The sequence below is a fragment of the Osmerus mordax genome, chromosome 7 (genome assembly GCF_038355195.1).
Source record: "Osmerus mordax isolate fOsmMor3 chromosome 7, fOsmMor3.pri, whole genome shotgun sequence".
Lineage (NCBI taxonomy): Eukaryota > Metazoa > Chordata > Actinopteri > Osmeriformes > Osmeridae > Osmerus > Osmerus mordax.
The window spans coordinates 17,231,599-17,258,266 of NC_090056.1; the positions used below are offsets into that span (position 1 = coordinate 17,231,599).

Consider the following 26,668-nt stretch of genomic DNA (forward strand, 5'->3'; position numbering starts at 1 on the left):
AGAGCTACCTGAGGGCATGTCAGTAGGTGAGAGTCTGTTTTAGATCCAGTGCTCCCAGTGTGGTCCTGGGTGCTAGTGGTGTGTGATCCAGACCATGGAGAGGAGGACATGGGGCCGGTTCTCTGGGAGGGGACATAACTCATCCCTCTGTTTATACCTAAGCTGTAGCCCTCTCTTAGCACTCAAGAGTGTGTGTTTGTGAGAGTGTGTGTGTGTGTGGGGGGGGGGGGGGGTATAGTAAGCCTGTGTTACAGTAGTGTTTCTCATTCTTGCAGTGACCTTTAACCTTTCTCGGGGATGACAAGGGGCTTTAAACAATCCAGCTGCTCTTTCTCTCTGTCTCTCTCCCTCTATCTGTGTGTGTGTGTGTGTGTACGTACTAGATTCCGGGGCCTATAGACCCTCTCTTTCAGGTGAGTTAGAGAACAAACGTTCCTCTTTCACCTGCTGGACATCTTAGGATGGGGTTTAGATGGAGTGTGACCTTGACCATGGACCACAGTCTGCTGTCCTTGGGGAAGCTCACGCGGCTCTCACGGTTAAACCAAAATGGGAAAAAGCTGTTGGTGACATCATCTTGGTGGGTGTCCCTCGGGTCACCCCCCCCACACACACACACACACATCCATGTTTGTTTATTTATGTCTCTGGCCCCAGAACGGGAAGTATCCCAAACCCGTCCCTTCCTGGGAAATTGAAGAGATGGTAGAGGTGAGACTCAATCTCTCACTGCATGTGCGGGCAGGCGCGAAGGTGTGTTTGTATGTGTGTGTGTGTTCATGTGTGTGCGCGCACTTGGCAAGGGTTTCGGTTTGTGATGTATGCTGTTTATGCTTCTTACTTCTGGACTGACACAGAAGATATGCTGTCTCTGTGGGACGTATCGGCACAGCGACCGTATGGCCCTGCTCATCTCCAGGAGTAGTCTCCGTCTCTCTCCATCTCTCCCGGTCCCCGGCTCGCTCTCTAAACATTTGGCTACTTCTGACAGATTTGTTGATTTTTGTCCTCTTGTATTTTTTCCCCTCTTGTTGCTGTAAAACTGATACATACTCTTTCAATTAGTCCTCCCTTTCCCCGTCTGAGTGTCGGTGAATGTGTGTGTGTGCGAGTGTGTGTGTGTGTGGGGGGGTTAGGGTTGGAGTAAGTGGATTGTATATTTTATTAGTGGAGTAAAAACACACATAACCTGGCCTCGTTCTGAGAAAGCCATCTGCTGCCATGGATGTTTCTACGTATGTGACGCTCAAGGTTAGCATGGAGTCCAAAGTTAGCATGTAGCTCAAGGTTAGCATGTAGCTCAAGGTTAGCATGTAGCTCAAGGTTATGTAGTCAGAAGTTAGCATGTAGCTCATGGTTAGCATGTACCTCATGGTTAGCATGTAGTCCAAGGTTAGCATGTAATTCAAGGTTATGTAGTCCAAGATTAGTATTTAGCTCAAGGTTATCATGCAAGGTTGGCATTTAGTCAAAAGTTAGCAAGTAACTCAAGGTAATCATGTAGCTCAAGGTTAGCATGTAGGTCTACTGCAGACCAGGGCATGTAACATGTTTGTTTATGCCTAAAATCAGGGTAAGTTTCTTTCTTAGCTTTAGAATAACTAGCTAGCTAGTGTGACGCTCCCTTCTGCCATTCTACTTTTTCTTGTCTCGTCGGTGAGAATCTGGGAGGGTCGTCAAAGTTAATGGGACACACCTGGGCCGGGTCGTGTTCAGGATGAAAGTCTTGGTTCATAATTACCTTGTGTGAGATCTCTCCTTGAAAACTGATGTTCTCACGTTCATTCATTTAGTATTATTTACTTATTAAATGTCGTAACTAGCATGTGGTCTGCCATATCTCAACGGCCCTGAGCCTGGTTGTGGCACTGGCTATATATAGTATCTGCTGTGGCTAGGTATGCGCATCGCCTGTTTGTAGCTATTGGTAAGCAGTGTATGTCTATAAACGCTGTAAAAATAAAAATGAAACGTTTGAGGCAAGCGTGTACATCAACAATGTTAGCAGCTACTGCGGCTAAATTCGTAGCATGAACAGTGTGAATGAACACAGTTTTCATAGCCTGAACATGAAAGAAGATCTACAGGTCTTAAGACACGAAAAACCGTACATTAGAACACAGAGGTCTTAGTCAGAACAGGAAGGATCTCTTAACAGAACATGGCATTATAGCTAAGGATGGGTCGTGACTCTGCGTTAGCCTGTTGCAGTTCAAAGAGCTAAGTTAGAAGACTGAAACTATGCGTCTTTATTGGCCTGTGTGTGATTTATGCGAGGTAGCAGTTGCCTCTCTGCTCTCCCTTCTTGGGTAGTAAATAACCAGCTCTGGTTCCCCTTCGTAAATATTCCTGTCACTCAACCATGCCCCATTCACATGTCCTCTTCATGGGCTCACCACAGGCCTCCCCTCTGGCATGGCTAATACACAGGGGCCTCAACTCTGCCCTGTTACTACACACGCGCACGCAAACACACTCACATCCATACATCCTCACATATACAAACAGCACAGACACACAAGGTAGGATACACACACAAAAAAAAATCCCGCAATTAACTTCACCAGAGAACACCGTTGAACATTGTTCTTCACCTGAGCGAACCGATAGGGGACGTTGTGGTAAGCCACATTATTAACTAGGTCTAGTAACACAGCCCCCGTGCCCCCCCTGGGCAGACAGTATGGATGGCTCCCATGGGCATCCCAGGGACGCATCTGTTCCTGTCAAGCCGACTCTCCACACTCATAATTTCAAGTAAGTCATAACACAAATTATAAACACGTATCACTCAACCGTGACGCCCAGGAATAACAACATGGAGTGCGCTGAGCTGATTTAGGGTTGGCTGGGACTCTTAAATCTTTACCTCCCTCCTTCTCCTCGCTCCCTCTTTCCGTTCCCCTCGCTTTTCCCTCATTCTCTATCTGTTGTCGAACACAGGTGGCGAATTCTTTTGTCGAACACGTACCCCTATGCCTTCATGTTTTGTTCTTTTTTTTTCTCACCCTCGCCCTCACCCGCTCTTTAAGTTCTGTGTAAGTGTGTTTGTGTGATGGGGGGTTGTCTGCTCCTGACACTGACTTAGGGCTTTCTGATTGGTCACGCAATCTCACATCTGCCCTCTGACATCACGTTGTCTCTGACAGGAGTCCCGCCCCCCTAAGACATCTTCATCAGGCACCTCTCTCTCTCTCCTCCTCTTTCTTCTCCTGTATTCCTTTCTTTCTCCCCCATGCCCCTTTTGGGAGTCAGGTGGCTGAGTGGTGAGGGAATCGGGCTAGTAATCCGAAGGTTGCCAGTTCGATTCCCGGTCATGCCAACTGACGTTGTGTCCTTGGGCAAGGCACTTCACCCTACTAGCCTCGGGGGAATGTCCCTGTACTTACTGTAAGTCGCTCTGGATAAGAGTGTCTGCTAAATGACTAAATGTAAATGTAATGTCTCATCTCAGCTCTCTAACCATCTCCTGCCTCGCTCCTTTTTTTCTCCTATACTCCCCTTCTCCTCACCCCATTTTCTCCATATCCATCCTCCTCTCCTGTCCCACTTTTTCCCTCTTTCTCCATCCCTCCCCTCCTCCTCTCTTCCTTTTGGTCATGTACGTTAGCCATCCATCTCCCAACTCCAGCTCGGAACATCTCTATCTGTCTCAGCAACCATGAACACTCAATTGGAATCACATGTTGCAGGAGAGGGGAGAATTTCAACCCTTATAAATAAGTTGTCAGACTAGGTTGGGGTACTGTGAGGCATATGTGAATGTACAAGCTTGAGCTTTATATCCCAAATTCTAGACATCTTACACCTAATTCTTTCGATAGAAAGATGTGTGTGGGTATGTGGATGTGCGTGTGTGAATGTAAACTATTTGTGTTCATATCAGTGTCATGGACATTTATCCCATCTCAAATCGGTGAGCAGTAAAAATAAAATAGCATATCAACTTGGCTATTACCTTTTTCGTGCATTGAGTAGAGAATGATAGAGAATCATTAGGGTTGTCACCCTTTCATTTAGACACAACATGAAAATAGTGCCTTGTTTGCCCAGAAGATGCCAAAACGAAGGGAGAGAGGAAGGTTCATACTGGCTAGAGGAACAGGCAGCACAAGATCCAAGCATTCAAGTCATTAGGAGTGTGTGTGTGTGTGTTTTGGCACTCTTGTAGATGAAGTGGTCTGCCTTCAGGTGGATTTATGTAGCTGTGAAGCCGCTTGCTGTCCCAGACCAAATGACTGCTCAAATTAGCAGTGATGAAATACCCCTGTGTGATTAAGGTCCTGAGACCTTAATAGTAAATAACACTGATCAGGGCTGAACACACACACACACACCTACACACACATGCAGACAAACACACTTAGTCTCCCTCCCTTACTAACACACACGCTCAAACAGACATACATGCACACACAGAAATAGAGACACACATGCACACACATAAATAGACACACACACACACTCATCAAGCCCTGCTACAGGATGTGGTAGACTTTTATAGGCTGGATAATCAAAATAATGCCCCTTTTATGGTTTTAGGAAGACATCTCTCAGCACTAGGAGCCCCCCAGTATCTTGTAGTGGGTGCACACACACACACACAAACACACACATGCACACACACACCCACACACACACACACAAACAGGGAGACTCCACCAGGGCCTGGGCCCAGGGTATTCATTAAAGAAACTGGAAGTGGTTTGTCTTTCACTGAAGCATAGCAGCCATTTTGGAGCAGAGTGTAATCCAGCCTGGACAGAGGCCCTGCGAGTTTGACCATACATTCTGATCTGCAAGCCAACCTCTGACAAGTCACTGTTTATACTCTATGGAGGGGTTCAATGTGGGGGGCATTTTTGTGAATGGGATGTACATTTGACAGCTCAGATGTGGCCTGGGAGGATGCAGGTGGCCCAGAACAGCCTCCCCTTTAAGACTGCTTCACCTCACCTTTAACCCTGATCATTCCCACCATCCCCGTTACTACTGGGAGGGTGAATATTAGTCCCTTGTCTATGTATTCTCCAAAAGCAACGGAGGGGGCTTTATCTTTTCCATCCTCTACCATCCTTCAAACAGGAACAGGAATTTCATGTTGTGAATACTATTCCTTCTAATGCCACGATAAAAAAAAGAAGTTTTTGAGGTGAAACAAATGCAAATTAGCCACTAGATCACACGATGTGCCTGGTTGGGTGAGAACTGGTTCCAAGATGGCCGCCGTGTTCTGCTGTTGATCTGCAGAGTGTTTATTAGCATTAACGCATGGCGCTACGTTCCATGCCCTTATACGCCCAGGGACAGGAACAAGAGTTACGTCACATGTCAGCTCTATTTAGCCTAGCCAATGATAAAGTAATGTACACAAGCTAACTGCTACCACCACTCTACTGTGTAGGCTTGTACTCTGTATCTGTGGCTGGATGGATGCAGAGCAGTGTCTATAATTTTGACTCTTCCGTGTTACTTAAACCAACATCTCTGCCATGGGATTGCACATTCACACATTCTCACCTGTCTAAATACATATATATATATGTATATGTTTAGAGATTGTGTGAAATGTAAAAGCATAAATCACTGTTGTGATTTTTATTTAAAATTTATTTTACAGTAGAGGAGTGTCTTGTTACTGAATTGTTCCAGTGTTTTATCAGTATGTATCAGGTCAGACAGAGTGCTCTGTCTCTCTCTCTCTCTCTGTATCTCTCTCTCTCTCTTTCTCTCTAGCAGGTACTTCTAATGCACTTCCACTGGTTTAGGTCTCCTGTGTTTGTACAGTGTGTGTGTGTCTGCACAGTTGTGCGAATGTGTGCGTGTGTGTGTGTATGTGTGTGTGTGTTCCCCCCTGGTTCCCCTATAGCAAGCATTAAAAGGAATAACAGGAGAGGTGTGGGGAGACGAGGTGTGTCACCCGGGCCCACTGCTGTGATTAATGGTGTGATTAAGGGCTCCGATCCACGTTAGCACACACACACACACACACACACACACACACACACACACAGAGGCTATTAATCGGCCCTGAATGGGAGAATCCAGATGCAGCCCTCAGATAATTGTACTGAAAACACAGATTGTGGAATTCCAAGCCATCAAGTCTTTATTCTGAGTGAGGGTGTTTATTTTCGGAATAGTTATTTCTACCGGGACTTAAATCATGGAATAAAAACACAAGGCCTGCACTCGAATGAAGGACTCCAATTCCATGTTGAATGCCCCCCATCCTACTCTGCACACACACACGTGTGCACACACTCTTAACTTTACCTACCAGCGCAGGTCAAACGCACTCTCCTAATTTCAAATGCTGGTCCACAGTCTGGATTGAACTTGTGTAATGTTTCCACGCTATAAATACCCAGAACAGGAAGGTGTGCCGCTCAGAGAACGTGGGTGGCTCAGGGGCCAGATAGATGGACTTCTCTTTAAAGCATCAAAGTGGGAGATGCCGTAGAGGCAGCCCAGCCAGGCAGGCGTGACATTCTTCCCAGGATGCCACAGCACAATCTCCACTGCTTCACTGTCCTCCCTCTGTCTACATTTGGAAGCATTCAGATCCCCTGTCCTCTCTCCGCCTGCCTGGCTGCCGGTCTGTCTGTTTGCTGGAAGACGTTTTGCTCTCCCAGTGTGTGTGTGTGTGTGTGTGTGTGTGTGTGAGTTATGACTTCCTGCACCGTGACAAAAATGGGAACAATGATTCAAACCCCCAAATTACAGGATGGCCCCTTAGTTAGTTCCTCCTAATTGTGTGAACACAAAATAGTGTAAAGGCTCATAGCCAGGGGGGAGTGGGAGATGAGTGTGTGAGTGAGTGTGTGTCTGGTGTGTGTGTCTGGTGTGTGTGTCTGGTGTGTGTGTCTGGTGTGTGCGTCTGGTTTGTGTGTCTGGTGTGTGTGTCTGGTGTGTGCGTCTGGTGTGTGTGTCTGGTTTGTGTGTCTGGTGTGTGTGTCTGTCTATGCACATGTGTGATTTTGCAACTTTGTGTCTGTGCGTCTATCTTGTGTCAGCGTCCTGTGTTTACTCGAGTTTAAAGTTTGTCAGCGTCTCTGTTTATGTTTGTGTGTGTCCTTGAGTATATATTTGTCTGTGTGTTTGTGTCTGGGCGTGTGTGTAAGCATGAGTGTGTGTGAAATATCCTCTCTGTATGTTCACCCTGCACCTGTGACCCGGACCCCCTGTAGTTTTCAGACCACTTAGAAAACAAACGGTGACAGAAGAACGATGTCACTTCCTCAATTACTTCCTATTACACTAGTGCTCCATCAGTGGCTCAGTTTGGGGTAGGCAAATGCTGCACTTAGCAAACCACTTCAAACATATCTGCTGTGTCTCAGCCATGCCCTGTGTTTCGTGTGTGAGTGTCTTGAGAGTGCGTATGTGTGTGTTTACACTGGGCTAGGCTTTCATCTGTTTTCGACTTCTTGTCCTATTTTAAAATTGTATTTATTAAGCATTCTTTTACTGTTTTATTTTAATTTAAAATGGGTATGTGGGTGTGTATCATGCGTCATTTTGGTTCTTAAGTTCTCCTTAATTCTGTGAAGAGCAACATTTACCTTTCAATATCCTAACTTCTGCCCTCCACTCTGCTCTCTCCCTGACCTCTCCTCTCCTCCAGACAGCAGGCTTTGCTCGCAGCCATCAGTGAGAAGGACGCCAACATCGCTCTGCTGGAGCTCTCTGCCTCCAAGAGGAAGAAAGCACCAGATGAGGTGATGGCCCTGAAGAGAGAGAAGGACAGACTCATGCACCAGCTCAAACAACAGGTAGCCTGCCTCACACCCCCCGCCTCATACACACATACTCACGTGCACACACACACAAAGTCATTTCAGATCTAGAGACCAGGACAGGAACCAATACTTTACTGTGACAGGTTAAACTATCGTTCTTAGACTCTAAGTCACTCGACCAGACACACATCTGCATGTGACTCCGCAATCAGTCGCAGTGACTCAGTAACCCGGCACACACACACATCCTGAGTACCCACCAGCTTACAGGTTGCAATCAACCATTCGAAGCAATCAAGAACTCTTTTATGATGTCATTAAGATCTTCTGTAAATCACCATCCTTCCGTATTCATGGCAATATGACACACACAAATGCACACATTCCTGTTGACTCTTGCTGTACATTGTATGACCCCTGGGTGATAAATGGAGGTATGCCGGTTATTAGGGCTAGGTCAAACCACATCAATGACTGTCCTGGCCTGGATGCTAACCCTAACGAGCTAGCGGCAGGGCGCCCGCTGAGTAAGGGAGGCTTCTGGGAAACGTCTCAGGTTTAAAAGTCAACAGATGCGACCGAGTGTGTTTGCATCCCGGCAAGAGTCTGTGTGTGTTTTGTGCGCGTCGGAGTATGCTTGTGAATCGTAAACGGTAAACAGCTCCTGGGGAGTGTGTTAGGAGGAACTGAGAGGAAGGCCCATTATCTGTTTATCGCCATGGGATGAGTCATGTTTTCCCGTTGGGTAACCAGCGGTTACAGTACACCTGGCGATCATGTGACGAGGCCTGATTACTGTGGTGTTCCCTGAGGGCCGATGGGAGAAGAGGAGAAGAAACGAGAGAAGAGGGGGGGGGGAGATGGAAAACAAGAGAGGAGACAGTAAGAGATAAGAAGAGAGGAGGGGAGAGGATAACATAAGAGAAGGGAGGAGAGATGGTAAGGGAGCAGAGGGAAGGGGATGGGAGAGGAAAAGAGATGAGAAGAGGAGAGAACCGAACATTGACAAAATACAGGAACCCACACATTAAGAGACAGATGTTTAATTTGTTTCCCACATTCTTTTGGTGTCCTTTACTACTTTGTTAACCTTTCCTGGCACTGTGCACAGGGTTTCCCAGAGAGTCCTGCAGGGCATCCACACATAGACTGCATTACTTCAGAGTCAAAGTTCGTTGTCATTAACAGATCACTAACAAACACTAAAGGCTTTGACTTTGAAGCCTGCAGGTTCCTAATGTTTCTTAAGATATCGGTCAAGGACAAGCTGTACTTCATCACTGGCCCTGGTCGATACTGGGTCGACACTTTTCTACTTTCAGTTGCCTTACAGGTCACAAAGGTTAATGTTGTGGCAAAGGTTGCCAATGGACTACATACATCCCCCCCTCCCCCCCTCTCTCTACACACGGCGCCCACCAACACACACACACATCCCTTTTCTTCCCCTCATGACCCAGTGACACACATATCAGAGAGTATGTGTCACCTTCCCAAGCTCTGAGCTGGCCAATGGAGGAAGGAAGCTAACCAGGAAATGCCTAGGAATTATGGGACTCTGAGTCTCGGGGGGGAAAACTGATCTAGGGACAGCAGATAGATTTACAGATAGCGGTGCCCTGTCTGACCTACCCACTTCAGACACTCTGTAAAGTGTGTGTGTCTGTGTGTGAGTGATTGTGTGTGTGAGTGTGGGTGTGTGTGTTTCTACTTATGTGGGTTTGTTTAAGGCAAACATATTAGGCCAAACCGTGCCACTGCATTTCTGTTTGCAGTGTTAGCCTGGAGACAATTATGCAGTGCAATCTCGAAAGGCCATCTCTCTCTCTCTCTCTCTCTCTCTCTCTCTCTCTCTCTCTCTCTCTCTCTCTCTCTCTCTCTCTCTCTCTCTCACACACACACACACACACATTCATATACACACACATACACACACTCACACCCGCTCCACAGGCTAACTCCTAGGCTTCCCGGGGTGAGAGACAGAATAAATCTGTCTACATATCTACATATGGGAATTCTTTGAGGGTTCCTCTGGTCCTGATGGATGTCTGTTGGTCTGTGGTTCTTTGAAGCTCCATAAAGATGGATGTGTACTTCTCAGAGGTGTGTCTGTTCACTCACCTTCTCTCTCTGTTTCTCACTCTTATCCCCCCGTTCTCTCTCTCTTGTACTCTTTCATACACACACACACACACACACACACTCCCACACTCAGACACAAATCCGTTTCACCAGCTGGAAAGATGGATTTGGAATTTGCACAGACGTGCCACTGTGAGAGAGTCTCATGTAAAACTATCTGTCTGACAGGGCAGGGTCAATGTACTACAGGCGCAGGCATTTCGCTATGATACCTCCAATATGAGCACACACATACACACACACACACACACTGCTGGCCGTGTGGTCCACAGTGTATCAAAGTATTGGCATACTTACTGTAGAAGTCCTGCTGCTTGTTTGTGTAAGCCCTGTGTCTGTTCTTCTCACTAAAGCTGCGTGTGTGTGTGTGGTTGTGAACGTGTGTGTGCATGAACGTGAGTGAGTGAGTGAGTGTGTGTATATACTGTATGTGTGGGTAAATATGGGAATGCCCTGATTACAGAATGCTTGTGATTTGATGAAGGTTTAGATTGAGGTTTAGGATGCAGCTGTGACCACAACTGTAGGATCTTCCATGGTGTGGTAACCTCATCACACCCTCCTCCCCTCCCCTCCCAGCAGACTTTAACACCTGTGTCGAGCCCTGCCGTTGGATCCACAGGCAGGACTGGAGGCCATTACTGAGCGCTTTACTCCACACAACTGCTAATTAACACTAATTACACGCACACATTCCACCGCACACACACACATTCCACACACCAAGGAAGATGGACAAGACGGGATTATCCCGTGTGTGTTTGCGAGGGGAGTTTACACTTACATGTGTCTGTGTGTGTGTTTACGACGGTGTGTGCGTGTGGTGTGTGTGAATGTGTGTGTGATGGTACATGTGTGCGTGCATGTGTGTGCGTTTGTGATCGGCTGGCCACACAGCGGGCCTCTCCCAGCAGTCGTTCATCACTTCCCTCATCTGTGCCTGTGACTCAGGTCATTAACTCTCCAAACAGCCCGCCCACCACACACCGACTGGGGCTTTTGGTCCTGACACTGCCTTGTATGGATGTTCACTACAATGCCCCTACACCCTCCTATTGGTGGAATCCAATCAATGCTGCTTTACCCTGCGTGTGAGTGTGTGTGCTGCTTAATGGCTGCTGAAGGTGTTCACTTATACACAAGGTGTTGTGTCGACTCTGGGTCCAGCTCTGCAATTAGTCTGGTCTCCATCGCCATAACAACAGGTGTGGTGTCTGGGGCCGGCCCTCTAAGCAGCGCCCTGCCCGGTCTCATCTGAACGACACCTGAGGTTACGGAGGGCAGTCTCTTCCCTTCCTCTGATCTCCCTAATGACTGGTCTCGCCTCTCTGCCATCCAGCACCTCCCTCAGCAATGTGTGTGTGTGTGTCTGTGTGTTTTGATGTGTGTGCTTGTGTGTTGTGCATGCGTGTCTGTGAGTGATTGGATGCGTGTGTTTTGAAGTGTATGTGCTTGTGTGTGTGTGTGTGGACTGTATGTGTGTATTTGCTTTTGTGTGTGAGCTAGTGTGTGTGTATGAAGGTGTGTTGTGGACGTGAGTGTGTGTGTGTGTGTGTAAGTGTGTGTGTCAGATGTGTCCCTTTCTCCATTCCTCTGTCGCTCCTCTCCAGCTGTGTCTAGCTGCTGTTCTCAGATCCTCTTGTCTGATCCTGACTGCTTCCTCTGTGGTTCCTCCACACCTCCCTATCTCTGCTGCTCATCTCTGCTGTGGCCTGGAGGGGCTTCACCTCAGCTCACCTCACCTGAGCCCGGAAAACAGACAGCAGAGCTGTCCCGATCGGCACACACAAGCCAAGTGTGCAAGAGAAATCATTGTGTGTACTTGTGTATTTGTGAGCTATTCCCTTCTCCTCCTCCTCCTCTCGTCTCTTCGCACTCCTCCTCTTCCTCCGTCTTCTCTCCTGGCTGTGGCTGTGTGTGTGTGGAGCCTGAGGGTGTACACCTGGGAGTCAGGTGGCTGAGCGGTGAGAGAATCGGGCTAGTAATCCGAAGGTTGCCAGTTAGATTCCCGGTCATGCCAACTGACGCTGTGTCCTTGGGCAAGACACTTCACCCTACTTGCCTCGGGGGAATGTCCCTGTACTTACTGTAAGTCGCTCTGGATAAGAGCGTCTGCTAAATGACTAAATGTAATGTAAATGTGTGGAGCCTGAGGGTGTACACCTGTGTGTGTGTGGAGCCTGAGGGTGTACACCTGTGTGTGTGTGGAGCCTGAGGGTGTACACCTGTGTGTGTGTGTGGAGCCTGAGGGTGTACACCTGTGTCGGAGGAGCCGCTAAACTCTTCTCAAACACGTCTGTCATTCCACCGAGCCAGCTAGCCATCCAGCCTCTCTCTGTGTCTCTCTCTCTCTCTCTACCTTCTACCTCTCCTTTTACTTCTGTGTCTGTATCTCCTTCCACTGCTAGCATCCATCTTTCCTTCCCACGGCCGTGCCAAGAGCAACAGCTTGCTCGAAGGTTACTCCGAATTTGAAGATTTTATCAGAACGCCAGGGAACACCTCGAGGTCTGCAAAATCCAAGAAAGAGGGCTGGCAAAAAGTAGCAGACCAAATTAAATGTAGAGGAGTGACCACACGTTTTATCGCTTATTACAGTAAGCTAGGCTAAGCTATGTTAGGCCTATACTTTCATATTTTCATTTATCATCTTTAATGTCATATGATGTGGTTTCAACAAATGTATTATGTAAATGACACCCTTACAAAAAAAGATAGGCTATCCTCTCAAAAAGTATAGGCTAGCATACTGTATCGCGCATAGCCTACCTATCTATCACGCAATGAGCAATTAATTCGGTTTCATGTTAAATTCTGCTAATTATTCTTGCATCTTCTGCAACAGGTTCCTGTAGTAAAAATGGACAAGACATGTCTGTGACAGACTTCCTGTATCACCTCTGCTTGTAAAGCCTCAATCTAATCGTGTTTACATAAAATAAACCTGCTCCCGAGCAGGTTTAAGCTTACGGACCTGTTGCTATGACAGCAAGTCCAGGATGAGCTTCGAAGAACCGAACAATCCAAGATAATGACAAATCGTCAACAATCAAATCCAGCTAACTGAGTTAGCGACGTACGGAGAACGGGCCCCTGCTCTGGAGATTTGATGAAAAGTAACGTTTTTGTGTTTGTTTGTCGTAGACTCAGAGCCGGATGAAGCTGATTTCAGACAACTACTCCGAAGAGCACCTCCACCCTCATCATCTTCACCCCCCTCACCCAGCACACGGCCACCACCACAGCCCCCCGCGCGGCCCGCCCCCTCCTCACGCCAACCTCCGCCACCCCGCAGAGCAGGTGAGCACACACGCTCATACACACTCACACAGACGCACACATATAGACGGACAGCCACACAAACATGCACGCATATACACACACACACACACTCACACACACTCACATACACACACATACACACACACTCACACAGACACACACCCACATAAACACAGACACACACGCACACACACAGGTCCACACACGGGCGCGGCAGTGCCGTACGTTGACACAGTGCTCGTCATGTGTTGGCTTCTGCTCCGCTCTCTGCTAAGTGAAGGGCTTTGTCTGAACTGACTCAATTACACAACCTTCATCCCATGAGCCAGCCACTTGTGGTCTGCCCATCATCACAGAAATCCCCTCTCTCTCTCCCATCTCTGTCTCTCTCTCTCTCTCTTTCTCCCCCCCCCCTCTCTCTCTTTCTCCCCCCCCCCCCTCTCTCTCTCTCCCTCTCTCATCTCTCTCTCTTTCATCTCTCTCTCTGTCTCTCTCTCTTCCTCTTTCTGCCCATCCCTCCATCCTGCCAACAGTGAGTCATTTATGTAATTTAGATAAGCAGCCTAAGGGGGAAATCTGCCAAATGAGTATTTTTGATTTGTAGATGAAATTACTGTATACTGTGTACTGTGTGTACACACACACACACACACACACACACACAAACACACCTCCTGACAGTATCATATCCAACTTTCCCTCAGGACTAACTTAATGTGTCTCTGTTTGAAGAGAGCCGAAAGAACATGCAGTTGTTGTTATAAAGATAAGCGCGTGTGTGTGCGTGTGCGCGCGCACACGGGTGTGTCCAATGTGTATGTGTTATAGTGTGTATTTACATGTGTGTATAACTGTGTGCAATACAGCCAGCTGCAGGGGCTGTCAGGTGTGCTGCCTGGATCACTCTCCACTCTTGCCTCAGTTCTGCCCAGTGGCTTATCAGGGTGTGGGCTTGGTTTAGGTGCACTTCTATGGGTGTATGTGAAGCCCTTTACGACACTGCTAGTAAAAAACAACATTTGATTTGATGTCAGAGCTCTGGCCTGCTAATAACCAGCTTCTCCATCTACCAGCTAACCCCTGATAGAGGAGGACCTTCAGGTCACCCAGGGATCTGTTCGGTTCCCTCCGCCCCACTCTGAATGTCTTATCTGAGTTAGCCAATATTGTGGCAGAGATGATGCTGTCAATGCTCTGTCTTGTAGAATACAAACAGTTTCTTTGCTCTTCCCACTGGAACACCGATTGGAGGTGCCCTTCTGGAGATTCTGTGATCTCAGATCTTCTCCCCCTGCTTTGGATGGCTTCTGCTTGTGTTTCTGTACTCTCATCAGCCCACTATTGTTCTCCACGTACTGCTGGATAAGGGGAATTCCTCACTGTAGAGACAGTGTCTGTATGTGTGTTTGTGTATGTGTATAAATAGTGTGCACTCTGTGTTTGTGCACGTGTGTGTTGTGGGTTGACACAGGGGGATTTCCACCTGGCGGGAGGCTAGAATCACTTGTCTGTTCACTCTGAGACGCCCCATTACATGTTTGAAGCCATTCCATGATGCTGCGAGTAGAACGGCAGCACATGATGAGACACACGGAGATCCCCCCTGTGCTGGGGTGAGCCCTCTCACCTGACACACACCTGCACACACACACACACACACCCAACACACACACACACCCAGCACACACCTGCACACACACGCACACCCAGCACACACCTGCACACACACACACCTGCACACACACACACACCCAGCACACACCTGCACACACACACACCTGCACACACACCTGCACACACACGCACACCCAGCACACACCTGAACACACACGCACACCCAGCACACACACACACACACCTTCACACACCCAAGACACACACCCAGCACACACAACACACACCTGCACACACTCACACAACATACACAGTCACACGTGCAAACGCACACACCACCATCGCCACCACGCTGGCTGTTAAACCTGTGAGCGGTAGTATGTGGAGTGTATGTTTTTTTTATTAGCCTCAGAGAGGTCTAGTCACACAGGTGAGGCCTGTGAACAGATTCTTTACCCATGACTCAGTTCTGCCTGGGAGGGGTGATTGGCAGGTGAGCAAAAAGCACAATCTACTCCAACATTTTGCTCTTTTTTGCCTTTAGTGCTGCAGAAGGATGTTGATATATCTGATTCTCGTCTTGGCACACAAAATCTGTGTTTTTCTTAGGTTAGTAGTAGTAGATAGGTAGTGTAGCAGACTTGCTAATTCATCATGTGCAAATTCAGGCCTTGTACTTCCTGATGACACCGCAGAAAATATCAGTGTTGATTGGACTAGAGATTGGGTTTGAAAGACATGCGTTCAGATGTTCAGAGTCTCGAAGTGCCCCTTTCAAAGATGACTTTACACGGCCAATTCAATTCAACGCAGGTTTAATACTGTGTCGCTCCGCTTGAATTCACCCATAAACGTCCCTCCTTCGATAGGATTGCCCTGCTCTGGTGACACACGTTTACTCTGTCGACATGAGGCAGTCCACAGGCTTCATACTGGTCTGGATTAGAGCAAAAAAAAACTATGAAAGTATGATTACGACTGCTGGGAAATCTTGTTAACCACTCAGAGAATAACAAAATAACTCATAAATCCTGCCTCCGATGGCTGGAAATGCCCTCCTTAAACCTGAATCTTTACTGTACGTCTGTAAAAGAGGCCTGTAACAGCTCACTGTACGTGGCTGCGTGTGAAATGGAAAGCTGGTTTAAGGACCAGGCTGAAACAGCTGCAGTTCTAGGGACAGCTGTATAAGTAGCCTGGCAGAATGTTTGTAAGACGGCATGTTTGTGCATATGTGTTTGGACCAGACTCTATTAGGAAGTCTAGACCAGCCAGGTCTGCGGTTTACAACAGGGAGGAAAGGATTTAGTGTTTATGTGTTTGTGTGTGTGGTGTGTGTGTGTGTGCATTTTGGTTGATGACAGTTGATTTTGACACCATGTCGTGCATCATCATGCTACTTTGCCACACAGGATTACGTATACGCACACACACACTTTAGGGACCCTGTCCTGACCTCTGGTAAACTTCCACACAAGGTCAAATGTCAAATATGAGGAAAAGTTGAGAGCTGATTGGTTGACCTCTGTCAACGCAGCTGGGAATTATGTGTGTTTGTTGTTTCTTGCAGGAGTGTGTTTGATGAATGAGGACAAAAGTGAGAATATAAAGAGACTGTGGGTTTGTGTGCGTGTGTGTGTGCCTGTGTGTGGGGGGGTTAGGTCAGGGTAGGGTCCCTGAGGTGAGACTGTTTTTCCTCCAAACATGGCGCCTCACATTTGCTTTTATCTCCCTCTTTTATCTGGACGTGATTCATTACTCTATTTGTTTTTCTTTACCACCTCTCTTTCTCCAATCCCCCCCATCCCACCATCCCTCTCTTGTCCCCTCTCCTTCCCCTCTACCCTCCATCCTGCATTGCACACTCAACCCTCCCTTCCCTCCACCCCCCTTCCCTAAACTCTTTCTACTCCTCCTTTCCTCCTCAACTGTGTTCCCACTCTTTTTGTCTCCTACCTCCTACTGTTATCTCTCCTTCCTCCTCCCCTCTTCCTTCCATTCTCTCCTCCTCTCCTCTCCTTCCTCCTCCCCTCTCCCTTCCATTCTCTCCTCCTCTCCTCTCCTTCCTCCTCCCCTCTTCCTTCCATTCTCTCCTCCTCTCCTCTCCTTCCTCCTCCCCTCTCCCTTCCATTCTCTCCTCTCCGCTCCTCCACTCACCCTCCCAGAGTGTTAGATCGTGGCCAGCAGTGCCGTGTAGCAGTCGTTCCACTGAGAGAGTGATTGATGATGATGATGATGAAGAGGCTCCGGTCACACACCCTTGAGACCACGATGCCTTCCAAGCCTGTCAGAGCCAGAGATATGCTCAAAGCCATTACTAACATAGCGGTAACCGCACACGCATAAAGTTACACACACACCAGGCCACTCTCTGTTGCTGAGAATACCTAGAAAACGTCTGTGTAAGGAAGACCAGTTCAACTTTGAAGAACTGAAAAACACATGTACACAAACACATGTAGACCTTCACACATTTTTGGTTGTTTTGTCATTATGCAGTCTAACACGCCGATTGGTTCCTGCTTGATGATTCGAACAGTTCTTCTCGTTTACTGGCTCTGACTTTAAAGGGGCAGGAGAGATGAGGGGAAATCTGACCAGACAACGTAAGGAACCAATTTGACCTTGTTGAGATACAGCCCAGGCCTGTCTCCTGTGCTGGGCCCGTTCAGATTGACATGCATGTTGTGTTCATGTTGTTCTCATTTAGCCAATACCGTTACCAGAGACTTGGCTTCAGTCCTTTTTAAGGAAATAGAAAACAGTCATAAAATGTTTATCAGAGTTAGAATTACAAGGCCTTTCTCTTGGTCTGCTGTTCTTTTTTCTGCCCCTTCGACAGACTGCCTGATTCAGCTTTATGAGAAGTAGCACATGGTATTTAGCCTGGCTGCTTTAGGGTATGTGTGTGTGTGTGTGTGTGTATGTGTGTGTGTTGGTAGCCTGGCAGGGTTAGAAATCCGGGGCCTGGCTGTGTTTACTTGGACTGCCACAGCTGCTCACTGGAGCTAGCTTTTAACATTTAGCATAGCGTACCCTATTAGCGTTCATTGTATCTGTTGCTTCGCCTTAGTTTGACTGAATTCACTAAGCCTGTCATTGCCACTCACTGGGGCTAGCTGCTGTGGACTACAGCCAAGCCTTAGTGTAGCATAACACATGATGGCATAGCCTGCTAGTTGTAGCCAGGTTCATTACTTTACTGTCTATGTAGCTTAGCATAGTTTAACCGAGTTTATCTTACCTCAGCATAGCTTAGCTTAGCACTGGCCGGACTGGACAGTTGGCAGCATGTGAACTATGTAGTCTCTCTAGATTAGCTTCACCATTCATAGGGCTCTGTCTGCCATTTCTCAACCGTAAGAAAAAACCTTGCGTGTTTGATTACCAGCTCCTGACGGAACGAAACAAGAGGAAACAACATCCATTGATATCATAAACATCTTTTCTGGATAAGTAAAATGGGGTACTTTTGATTAAAACTCACGGGGGTTAGGCCTTGAGAGAAACAAAAAATAGAAGATTAGCCATGAACTTGGCAGAGAGAGACAGTTGAATGGGTGTATGGTCTGTTTCATACACAAGGATTTCATAAGGACTTCTATTTCCTCTGTTGGCTCTCTCTGAAAATACCCTCGCTTGTTTTGTTAAAAGTAGAGTGAGATAATACCAGTGGACGCTCCTAAATCAAATTTTCAAATCAAATCGTATTCATTTTTATTTGTGTACACCCCAGATTTTATTTAAAGGAAGATATTCCACCTGTTATTTGCAGAGATGGGAAGTAGCAAATGTTACTGTAAATCTTTCTGGTATCACTTTTACTTTCAGTCCTTAAATGTTTTACACAAATGTAATTTTTTTCTACTTCTTACATTTTAAAGCCAGGCTTCTTACTTTAGTTGTAATCTGTATTTCGTGGCATGACCAATATTATATATTGTCATTGCGCGCCTTTTGTCCATTTACTGGCTGTCACGCACAACAAAACCCAGTCCACCAAGCTACCACGGAGCAAGACAGAAAGCAACAATATTTTAAGTTTTGAAAAGTTGAAAGGTTGAAAAAGTTGTTGAAACTCTTTTTTCACACACAACACCCCAAAAAATCTCTCTCTTTTCAAACTTTCAAAACTTGATGATTCAAAGGGAGATTATCAGCGAAATTATCAGAATCTAAAAGGATTCCTGGCGAATGTGCTATAAAGTCTATAATGTCTTTTTGTATTATTTTTATGATGTGAGGCCAACAAGTATTAATAATGGCTACTATACCCATACTTCTTTACTTTAACTTGAGTGAAAAAGTGTAGTCAGGGAGCTTCAACTTTTTCAACATGAGTATCAGACGCTAAATGAATGCTTTATGAAGTTCACGACTAACTTACTATCATTCTCTCCCCTAGGATGACGAAGAGGGCATATGGGCGTGACCACCGTCACCACGGGAACAACAACTTCAACTCTGAAGGGTGAGTGTGCTTCATTTCCATAGTACAGTGGCCCTGAAGTGCAAATCACACCCACTAATATGAGTTACGTGGACCAGGATGGTTGTTTGGCTATCGATTTTGACGTTTAACATGCAATTTATACTTTTGCATAAGTAGCCTACTACTTGCTACATGCTTCGATAGCCAAACAAATGTCCTGGTGCACGTAACTGTCAGGCTATTGCATTTTGTACTTCTGTCGATCAATTTATTGTTAGTTACTGCATCCATTCAGCAACGAAGTGTAGTACCAACCCTTTCCGTTTTGAGTTAATGTGTTTTTGAGTTAATGTAATGTCGTTTCCCATTTGGGGGAGCGTGTCTTTGTATTGGGGGGAGGTGAGCAATTCATCCTATTTGGGGGGAGTTGACTCGTATTTGGGGGGAGTGTTTTCATTTGGGGGATGCACTCATATTAGTGGGTTGATTTGCACTTCAGGGCCACCGTACCATAGTACTGTATGTTCACCACCACATGGCAGTCCAACCCTAGCTAGGTGCTCAGGAGCTGGGATTGGACCTCTGACAGAAAGTACAAATGAGGCAACCGAATGTGATTGGCTGTTAGAAAGCCCATCCATAAAGCCACGGTCTCCTCTCTGGTGTTCCACCTTGACCACTGCACCTACCTTGGTGTAGTTCCTCTCCTGTGGGCTCTGTGCCACACCTGACAGTAAATGCATGTGGTGAAAGAGAACTTTCCAGACAGCAGGCTCCAGGCAGGCCTGAAGACTCGTCCTGGTGGTTACCACAGTGACCACACCACCGCTGGACCCCGGCTCGCTGAGCAGAGCACGAGCGGAGCCAGCTCTCTTTACGGGCCTGCGCCGCTTCCAGTGGACTCGGTGCCGGAGGTTTACGGCTGCTCGGCTAAGTAATGGCTGCGGTAGCCCTGCCATCCCACACTCCCACTCCCCTTCCCCCAACTCCCCCACACCAAAACCCCCCCCCCCCCCCGTGCACGGAATTTGTGCTGAGCGCGGGCCGTGTGGCTAGTGAACCGTGTGGTAGTAACCCCGACGGCACTCACCAGCCTGAGAGAGCCAAGCAGGTCTCTGAGGTGATAAAAACGACAGAGTGAGAAAAACCAGAGATGGACGAGTCCATCTGACCACTCTCCTGTTTTTCAATCACACACATGTAGGCCAGTAAAGTTTTACCACAGTACCCCACTCTGGTGCACACCAGCAGTGTGTGTGCGCGCGTGTGTGTGTATGTGTGTGGTAGGTGGTTAATTACAATACACAACACAGCTCAGTCATAAGGTTTTTTTTTATTTTTAGCTTAAAAAGCATAAAGTGAAGAATGCAGAGTCATAAAGGATAAATCCTGTTGGGTTTTATATCGAGACCCCCCATAGACCCAGGATGTCTTTGAACGCAGACCTGAGTAAATTAGTGTGTGTGTGTGAGAGTGTGGGTCTGAACTCATGCTTATCTGGGCACTTAGCTGTGAGCTCATGCTAGTGTGCATGGGTGTGTTGTCTATTGGCTAGCTTCTCTGTGTGACCATGATAACGTTCTCCTCCTTCCACCATGCTAGCTGTGGTTTCCCGCTCTCCTCCGCTCTCCTTCCTACCCCACAGGTGGTCTCTCTATCTGAGGAGAATCTCTGGAGCCCAGCCTGGTTAGTGTAAGTGAAGGATGAGAGGTGCCTAAAAGACTGTGGTCAAAAATGGTGGTGGACGTTTATACAGTATGTAAGACGTATGTGTGTGTGTATACAGTGAGTGTAAACAGTGTGTGTGTGTGTGTGTGTGGCTGGGCGGGGGAGGGGGGGGGGGGGGTGAAGTGCACAGGGCCAGACCAAACACCAGACCGCTATCTATAATGTAGTCCATGTGTGTAAAGAATGCAGCAGTGTCAGGATTCCCCCATAATGAAACCAACTAAACACACCTCTCAATTCTCTCTTTTTGCCTCCTTTGGAATATCCACTCGAGAAGCAATCCGTGTGTGTGTTCCGATCTATCTCTACGGCAACAGAGGGTATTTGGACCATGCTCCCTGCTCCCGATGGGAGAACACTCCCTTATCCCACCCTCCGAGTGCCTCTTATCCAGACCTAATAGAATAAGCCAGACACATTAGCCTTTAGCGCTCTGCAGCGTAGCAACTAACGTTATCAGTGGGACTCATCTATCCGCCACTGTTATTCTGGGGGTGCTCAGCGCTAGCACGGCTAACATTTATTAGCCGCTCTCTATGGGAGAACAGATGGGAGCCATTTAGCGGTGTGTAGCTGTAGCGCAGTTAGGCCAGGCCTAATCCCCATATCCTGTCTCACAGTGAGCCTTCCTTAATATGAGAAAACAGAGATGACAGGACTGATAGACACAGGAGTTGAGATCACACTGTGTGTGTGTGTATATGTGTGTTTGCGTGTGTGTTTATTGATATGCAAGTCTCTGTCTCTGCAGACTCGTGAATTTAGAAACATGGGTGATTGTGTATACCCTAGAAAAAATAGTATCCATACAATATCTATTTCTAGGTTGATACTGATTGGTCCTTTTACATCTTATACTTCTCTATGTCATGTTGTTGATTGCAGAGTTTTTTTGTTGTTACCCTATTGGCCTTAGAATCTCTCTATAATGAAAAATGAAAGTCTTCTGGACAGAGAAAAGAAGAGGGTATGAACAGAGAGAGAGAGAGTGAGAGGGGTGGAGGAAGATATGAAGAGGGAGGGAGATTAAAGAGGTGGAGGGGGTTCTGGAAACATTATTCCTTTATCCCACCGTGAAGTTATTTGTACTGAATGAAGAGAAAAGAAGCTGAAAGGCTTCCCAGGCCTGAACAGAAATATTTGTGTACAGGACAGAGAGAGGCCTCCTACAGGTTGGAGGAACAGGAAGGAGAGGAGAGGAAAGGGGAGTGTAGGAGGGGAGGGGAGAGGAGAGGAGAGGGGAGAGGACAATAGGGGAGGACTTTGGGCTTAGCGTATTTAGGTCCGCCTTCCTCTTTTCTTGTGTGGCCTGTCTCCCTCTCTCCGTGTGTGTGTGTGCGCGCAAGTGTCCATATGTGTGTGTGTGCAAGTGTCCATATGTGTGTGTATGTGAGCCCGACTGTGTGTCGATGCTTGGCGGCATCTCTTTGGTCGCCACTCACCCGTTCTATTAGGGGTCACGGAAGGTGGCCGACCCCGCCCATCCCTCGGCAAGCTGTCAGCCTCTTAAGGCTCCAGGGGTCAAAGGTCACGTCATGGTCTGTGACCATGAGAGGAGTGGGGTCAACTCCACACAGCACGGACACACCTGATCTGGGACAAAGACTCAAACACCTGGGCTGGCCACAATGACAGCTATATCTGAAGGGAATGGGATTGTTTGATATAACTCAATCAAACAATAAATGATTTGTAAAAACAGACAAAAATATACACAAAACCAATGTAAGACCTTCGCACAATATTCTCTATTCCATCGTCATATTATACAAAGACACTGGTTTAAGCTCACATCAACCAATGTCTTGATATTTACTAATCATTAACCAATCATTCATCATTGTTATGATCATTATTTGTTTTTCACTCAATGTTGGTTTATGTTTAAAAGACACACAAAGGACTATTATACAAGGTCCTTTGAGGTTACTTCACCAACTCAGCATTTAGTCATCTCCTACAGTTGCAAAATGTCAGTACCTTAATACCGATGTTCTCTTCTCCAGTACATGAGTCATCTAGCCTGGGAACCAGATGAATCTGCCGGCTCATGTTTTACCATGAGCTGGCCACTCTTCCATTCAAGCAGATTTCTCTCCTGCAGGGAAAGTGCCGTGCTCCTCCACACCTGACTTTACCTCACCTCCACACCTGACTTTACCTCACCTCCACACCTGACTTTACCTCACCTCCACACCTGACTTTACCTCACCTCCACACCTGACTTTACCTCACCTCCACACCTGACTTTACCTCACCTCCACTGAGTTTTCGGCCTCTTATCCCACGACATCAGATTCCTTGGAGGGGCGTCAGTGCTGTCTCCCCCGCTTAACCCCTCCCTGCCCACTGCGCTCTGCTCGGGGCTGGTTCAGCAGCACTGCTGCTGGGCTCATTAATGCTGTCTTTACATGACTGTCAGACAAGCTGCCACTACCCCCCTCCTCCCACCGCCCAACACCGTCTGGTAGCTTCAAGGTGTGACAGGACGAGACCTTGAAGGTGGGGTAGGAAGGAGAGGAGCGAGGGGGGATGTGAGGAGGTGGGGGACTTCCGACAAGTTTTTTCACGTTGTGGTCCTGTGGTTTTTATTGAAGTTTACGAGGGGGGGACTGAGGCTGGGCGTCTCACAGAGCAGGCGGTGTGAAGAAGAACATTTACACACCCAGAACACAGTCATTACAATGGAGAACGCCCCCCTCACCACCACACACACCGCACACACACACACACAAGCACAGAGAGCATGATGATGAGGGTGCTCTCAACACTTCCTCCAGTGGTTGTGTTACCTGAGTCAGCAGTTTATGGGCAGTTGGCAGGTGTGTGTGTGTGTGAGTGTGTGTGTGTGTGTGGTTTTGTGTCAAGTCATCCTATCTGTTCTCCTCCATCACTTCCATCTCTTTCCCATCTGTCTCTGACTACATTTTTTCCCTCATCATCCCCTCTTTCACTCCCTGTCTCTCTCCATCTCTCTCGACCCCTAACTATCTTTCCCTCCCTCCCTCCCTCCCTCCCTCCCTCCCTCCCTCCCTCCCTCCCTCCCTCCCTCCCTCCCTCCCTCCCTCCTTCCTTCCCTCCTTCCTTCCCTCCCTCACTCCCTCCCTCCCCTCTCCCTCTGTCACCCTCTTTCTTTCTCTCTCTCCCTCTCTGTTTCTCTCTCTGTCTGGACATGCCTGCTGTGATTCACACCTTGCTCTGTGTACCTTTTCATGCTTTGCCCTGTGCTCTTCTCTACCCCCCCCCCCCCCCACCACCACCACCACCACCACCACCACATGAGTCAGCTCACATCAAGCTGTCAGACAGATGAAAGACCGTGTCTCTCCCCCCCCCCCCCTCCCCCCTCTCCCTGCTCTCATCCTCTCTTCCTGTGGTTCTCTCACCTGTGCTTCTGGTACACACATCACATGTCATTCCCCAGTCTTGTGTTCTTCTGCGTGCGATGAAAACGTACTGTGTGAGTGCACTCCATGTACTGACTGCAACGTCCACAAGTGTAGCGACTTGTAATGCTCGGTTGGAATGGTGTGCTTATCTGGTGATAATGGGCTGTTTTGTCCCAGACTGGGAGTGTGATCCTAGAGGGATTAAGAGGGTGTTTTGGGAGCTAGCGACACACAAAGGCCCTTCTCTTTGGAGAAAGTCGCACCTGGGAGATGCTTGATGTTTCCTGTGGTATGTGTGTGTGTGTGTGTGTGTGTGTGTGTGTGTGTGTGTGTGTGTGTGTGTGTGTGTGTGTGAGAGAGGGAGAGTGAGTGAGTGAGTGAGTGAGTGAAAGAGTGAGAGAAAACAGTGGGATGCCCCAGATAAGGAATTTGAGCTTCACCCAGGATTACCTCCCTAAGAGAAAGTATGGAACGTTCACAAAGATTGAGTGATAGAGGGATGGAGGGTGGGTTGGAGGAAGGGAAGGATGGGGGGGATGGCCATGGAGAAAAGAAGATCAGTAAAGCATAACTCCTATTGTAGCTCGTCTCACTCTGTTGGAACCTGTTAAAACTACCCCCCACACACACACACCCATGCACACCAACCAACAACCTCCCCTCTTATACACACACACGCACACCATCCAACAACCTCCCCTCTTATACACACACACACACACCATCCAACAACCTCCCCTCTTATACACACACACACACACACACACCAACAACCTCCCATCTTTTACACACACACACACAAACACACCAACAAACTCCCCTCCTATACACACACACCTCTTACTACCATGTCTGTCTGTCTGTCTGTCTGTCTGACTTTCTGTCTGTCTGACTTTCTGTCTGTCTGTCTTTCTGTCTGTCTGTCTGTCTGTCTGTCTGTCTGTCTGTCTGTCTATGATGGGCTGAGCCTTTTCTAGTCTTTGGACTGGTGTAAGCTTCAGTCAAACAGTCTCAGGGAGGGGAGGGGTGGAGTGATGAGGGATGAGATGGAGGGATGAGGGAGGAGATGGAGGGATAAGGGAGGAGATGGAGGGATGAGGGAGGAGATGGAGGGATGAGGGAAGGAATGGTGTTTCCTGTGACATGGGATTTTAAAGTCGTCAAACCTGCACAGCTTATAGCCCTGTGACTGTGTGTGTTCTCTGAGCTCTGGTCTGTCTGTCAAAAGTCTGCATGGCCCCCAGGTGCAGCCCAGGGGCACAGGGATATGACTGGGAACAGCTCTGAAAATAAGACTTCACACTACAGGGAGACAGATGAACACTGAATGCTGGAAAATGTTACAGCAGTGTGTGTACGTGTGTGTATTTGTGTGTGTGTGTGTGTGTGTGTGTGTGTGTGTGTGTGTGTGTGTGTGTGTGTGTGTGTGTGTGTGTGTGTGTGTGTGTGTGTGTGTGTGTGTGTGTGTGTGTGTGTGTGTGTGTGTGTGTGTGTGTGTATGTATCTCCAAGAGGACTGCAAAGCCTCACCTTAGGGATATTGTACCCTCTGGTATACTTTCCCTCCACTGTAGAAACACACACTCCCTCACACACACACACTTTTAAATTGGTTAATAGAAAGCAAACATTTATGATCAAGATTGACACCAACGGAAATGTAACGGTGAAAGAAACAACAGTAAATGTATTTTAATAAGTAACACAAGAAGAATTCCTCCATTTCCTTTCTGTGACGTATTCTAGGAATGTTGCGCGCTGTAGGAAGGAAAACCGACAGGAATCTACCTGCTTCCTCTCTCTGGACGGCCCCTCTCCGCCTAGCGTCGCTACACCAGGCTAAACACCAGACGCTGAAACAACAACATCTCACCCGCCATTCAACACTGTGTCAAAACCGCTAATTGTGATCATTTGGCCCGAGAGAAACGACTGATATCAGAGGTTTGAAACCGCAGTGTGGGATGTGTTCCTGCTAGACACGGCTAGCTGCTTGAACTCTGCCTGTGTGGACCAATCAGGCTGGCAGGTTGGTGTGGGCTATTGTGGACCAATCAGGCTGGCAGGTTGGTGTGGGCTAGTGTGGACCAATCAGGCTGGCAGGTTGGTGTGGGCTAGTGTGGACCAATCAGGCTGGCAGGTTGGTGAAGGGCTAGTGTGGACCAATCAGGCTGGCAGGTTAGTGTGGGCTAGTGTGGACCAATCAGGCTGGCAGGTTAGTGTGGGCTAGTGTGGACCAATCAGGCTGGCAGGTTGGTGAAGGGCTAGTGTGGACCAATCAGGCTGGCAGGTTGGTGTGGGCTAGTGTGGACCAATCAGGCTGGCAGGTTGGTGTGG

General features: G+C 47.7%; 1 protein-coding gene across 1 annotated transcript in view; it reads left to right on the top strand.

Annotated features, from left to right (window-relative positions):
• The window catches only part of LOC136945361 (ERC protein 2-like), an 86,672-nt gene that overhangs the window by 33,290 nt on the left and 26,714 nt on the right, over positions 1–26,668 (top strand). The window contains exons 12-14 of the mRNA XM_067239131.1: positions 7,628–7,775; positions 13,032–13,187; positions 19,189–19,254. Coding sequence (XP_067095232.1) covers positions 7,628–7,775; positions 13,032–13,187; positions 19,189–19,215 — 331 coding nt within the window. The 3' untranslated portion in view covers positions 19,216–19,254. The remainder of the gene's footprint in view (positions 1–7,627; positions 7,776–13,031; positions 13,188–19,188; positions 19,255–26,668) is intronic.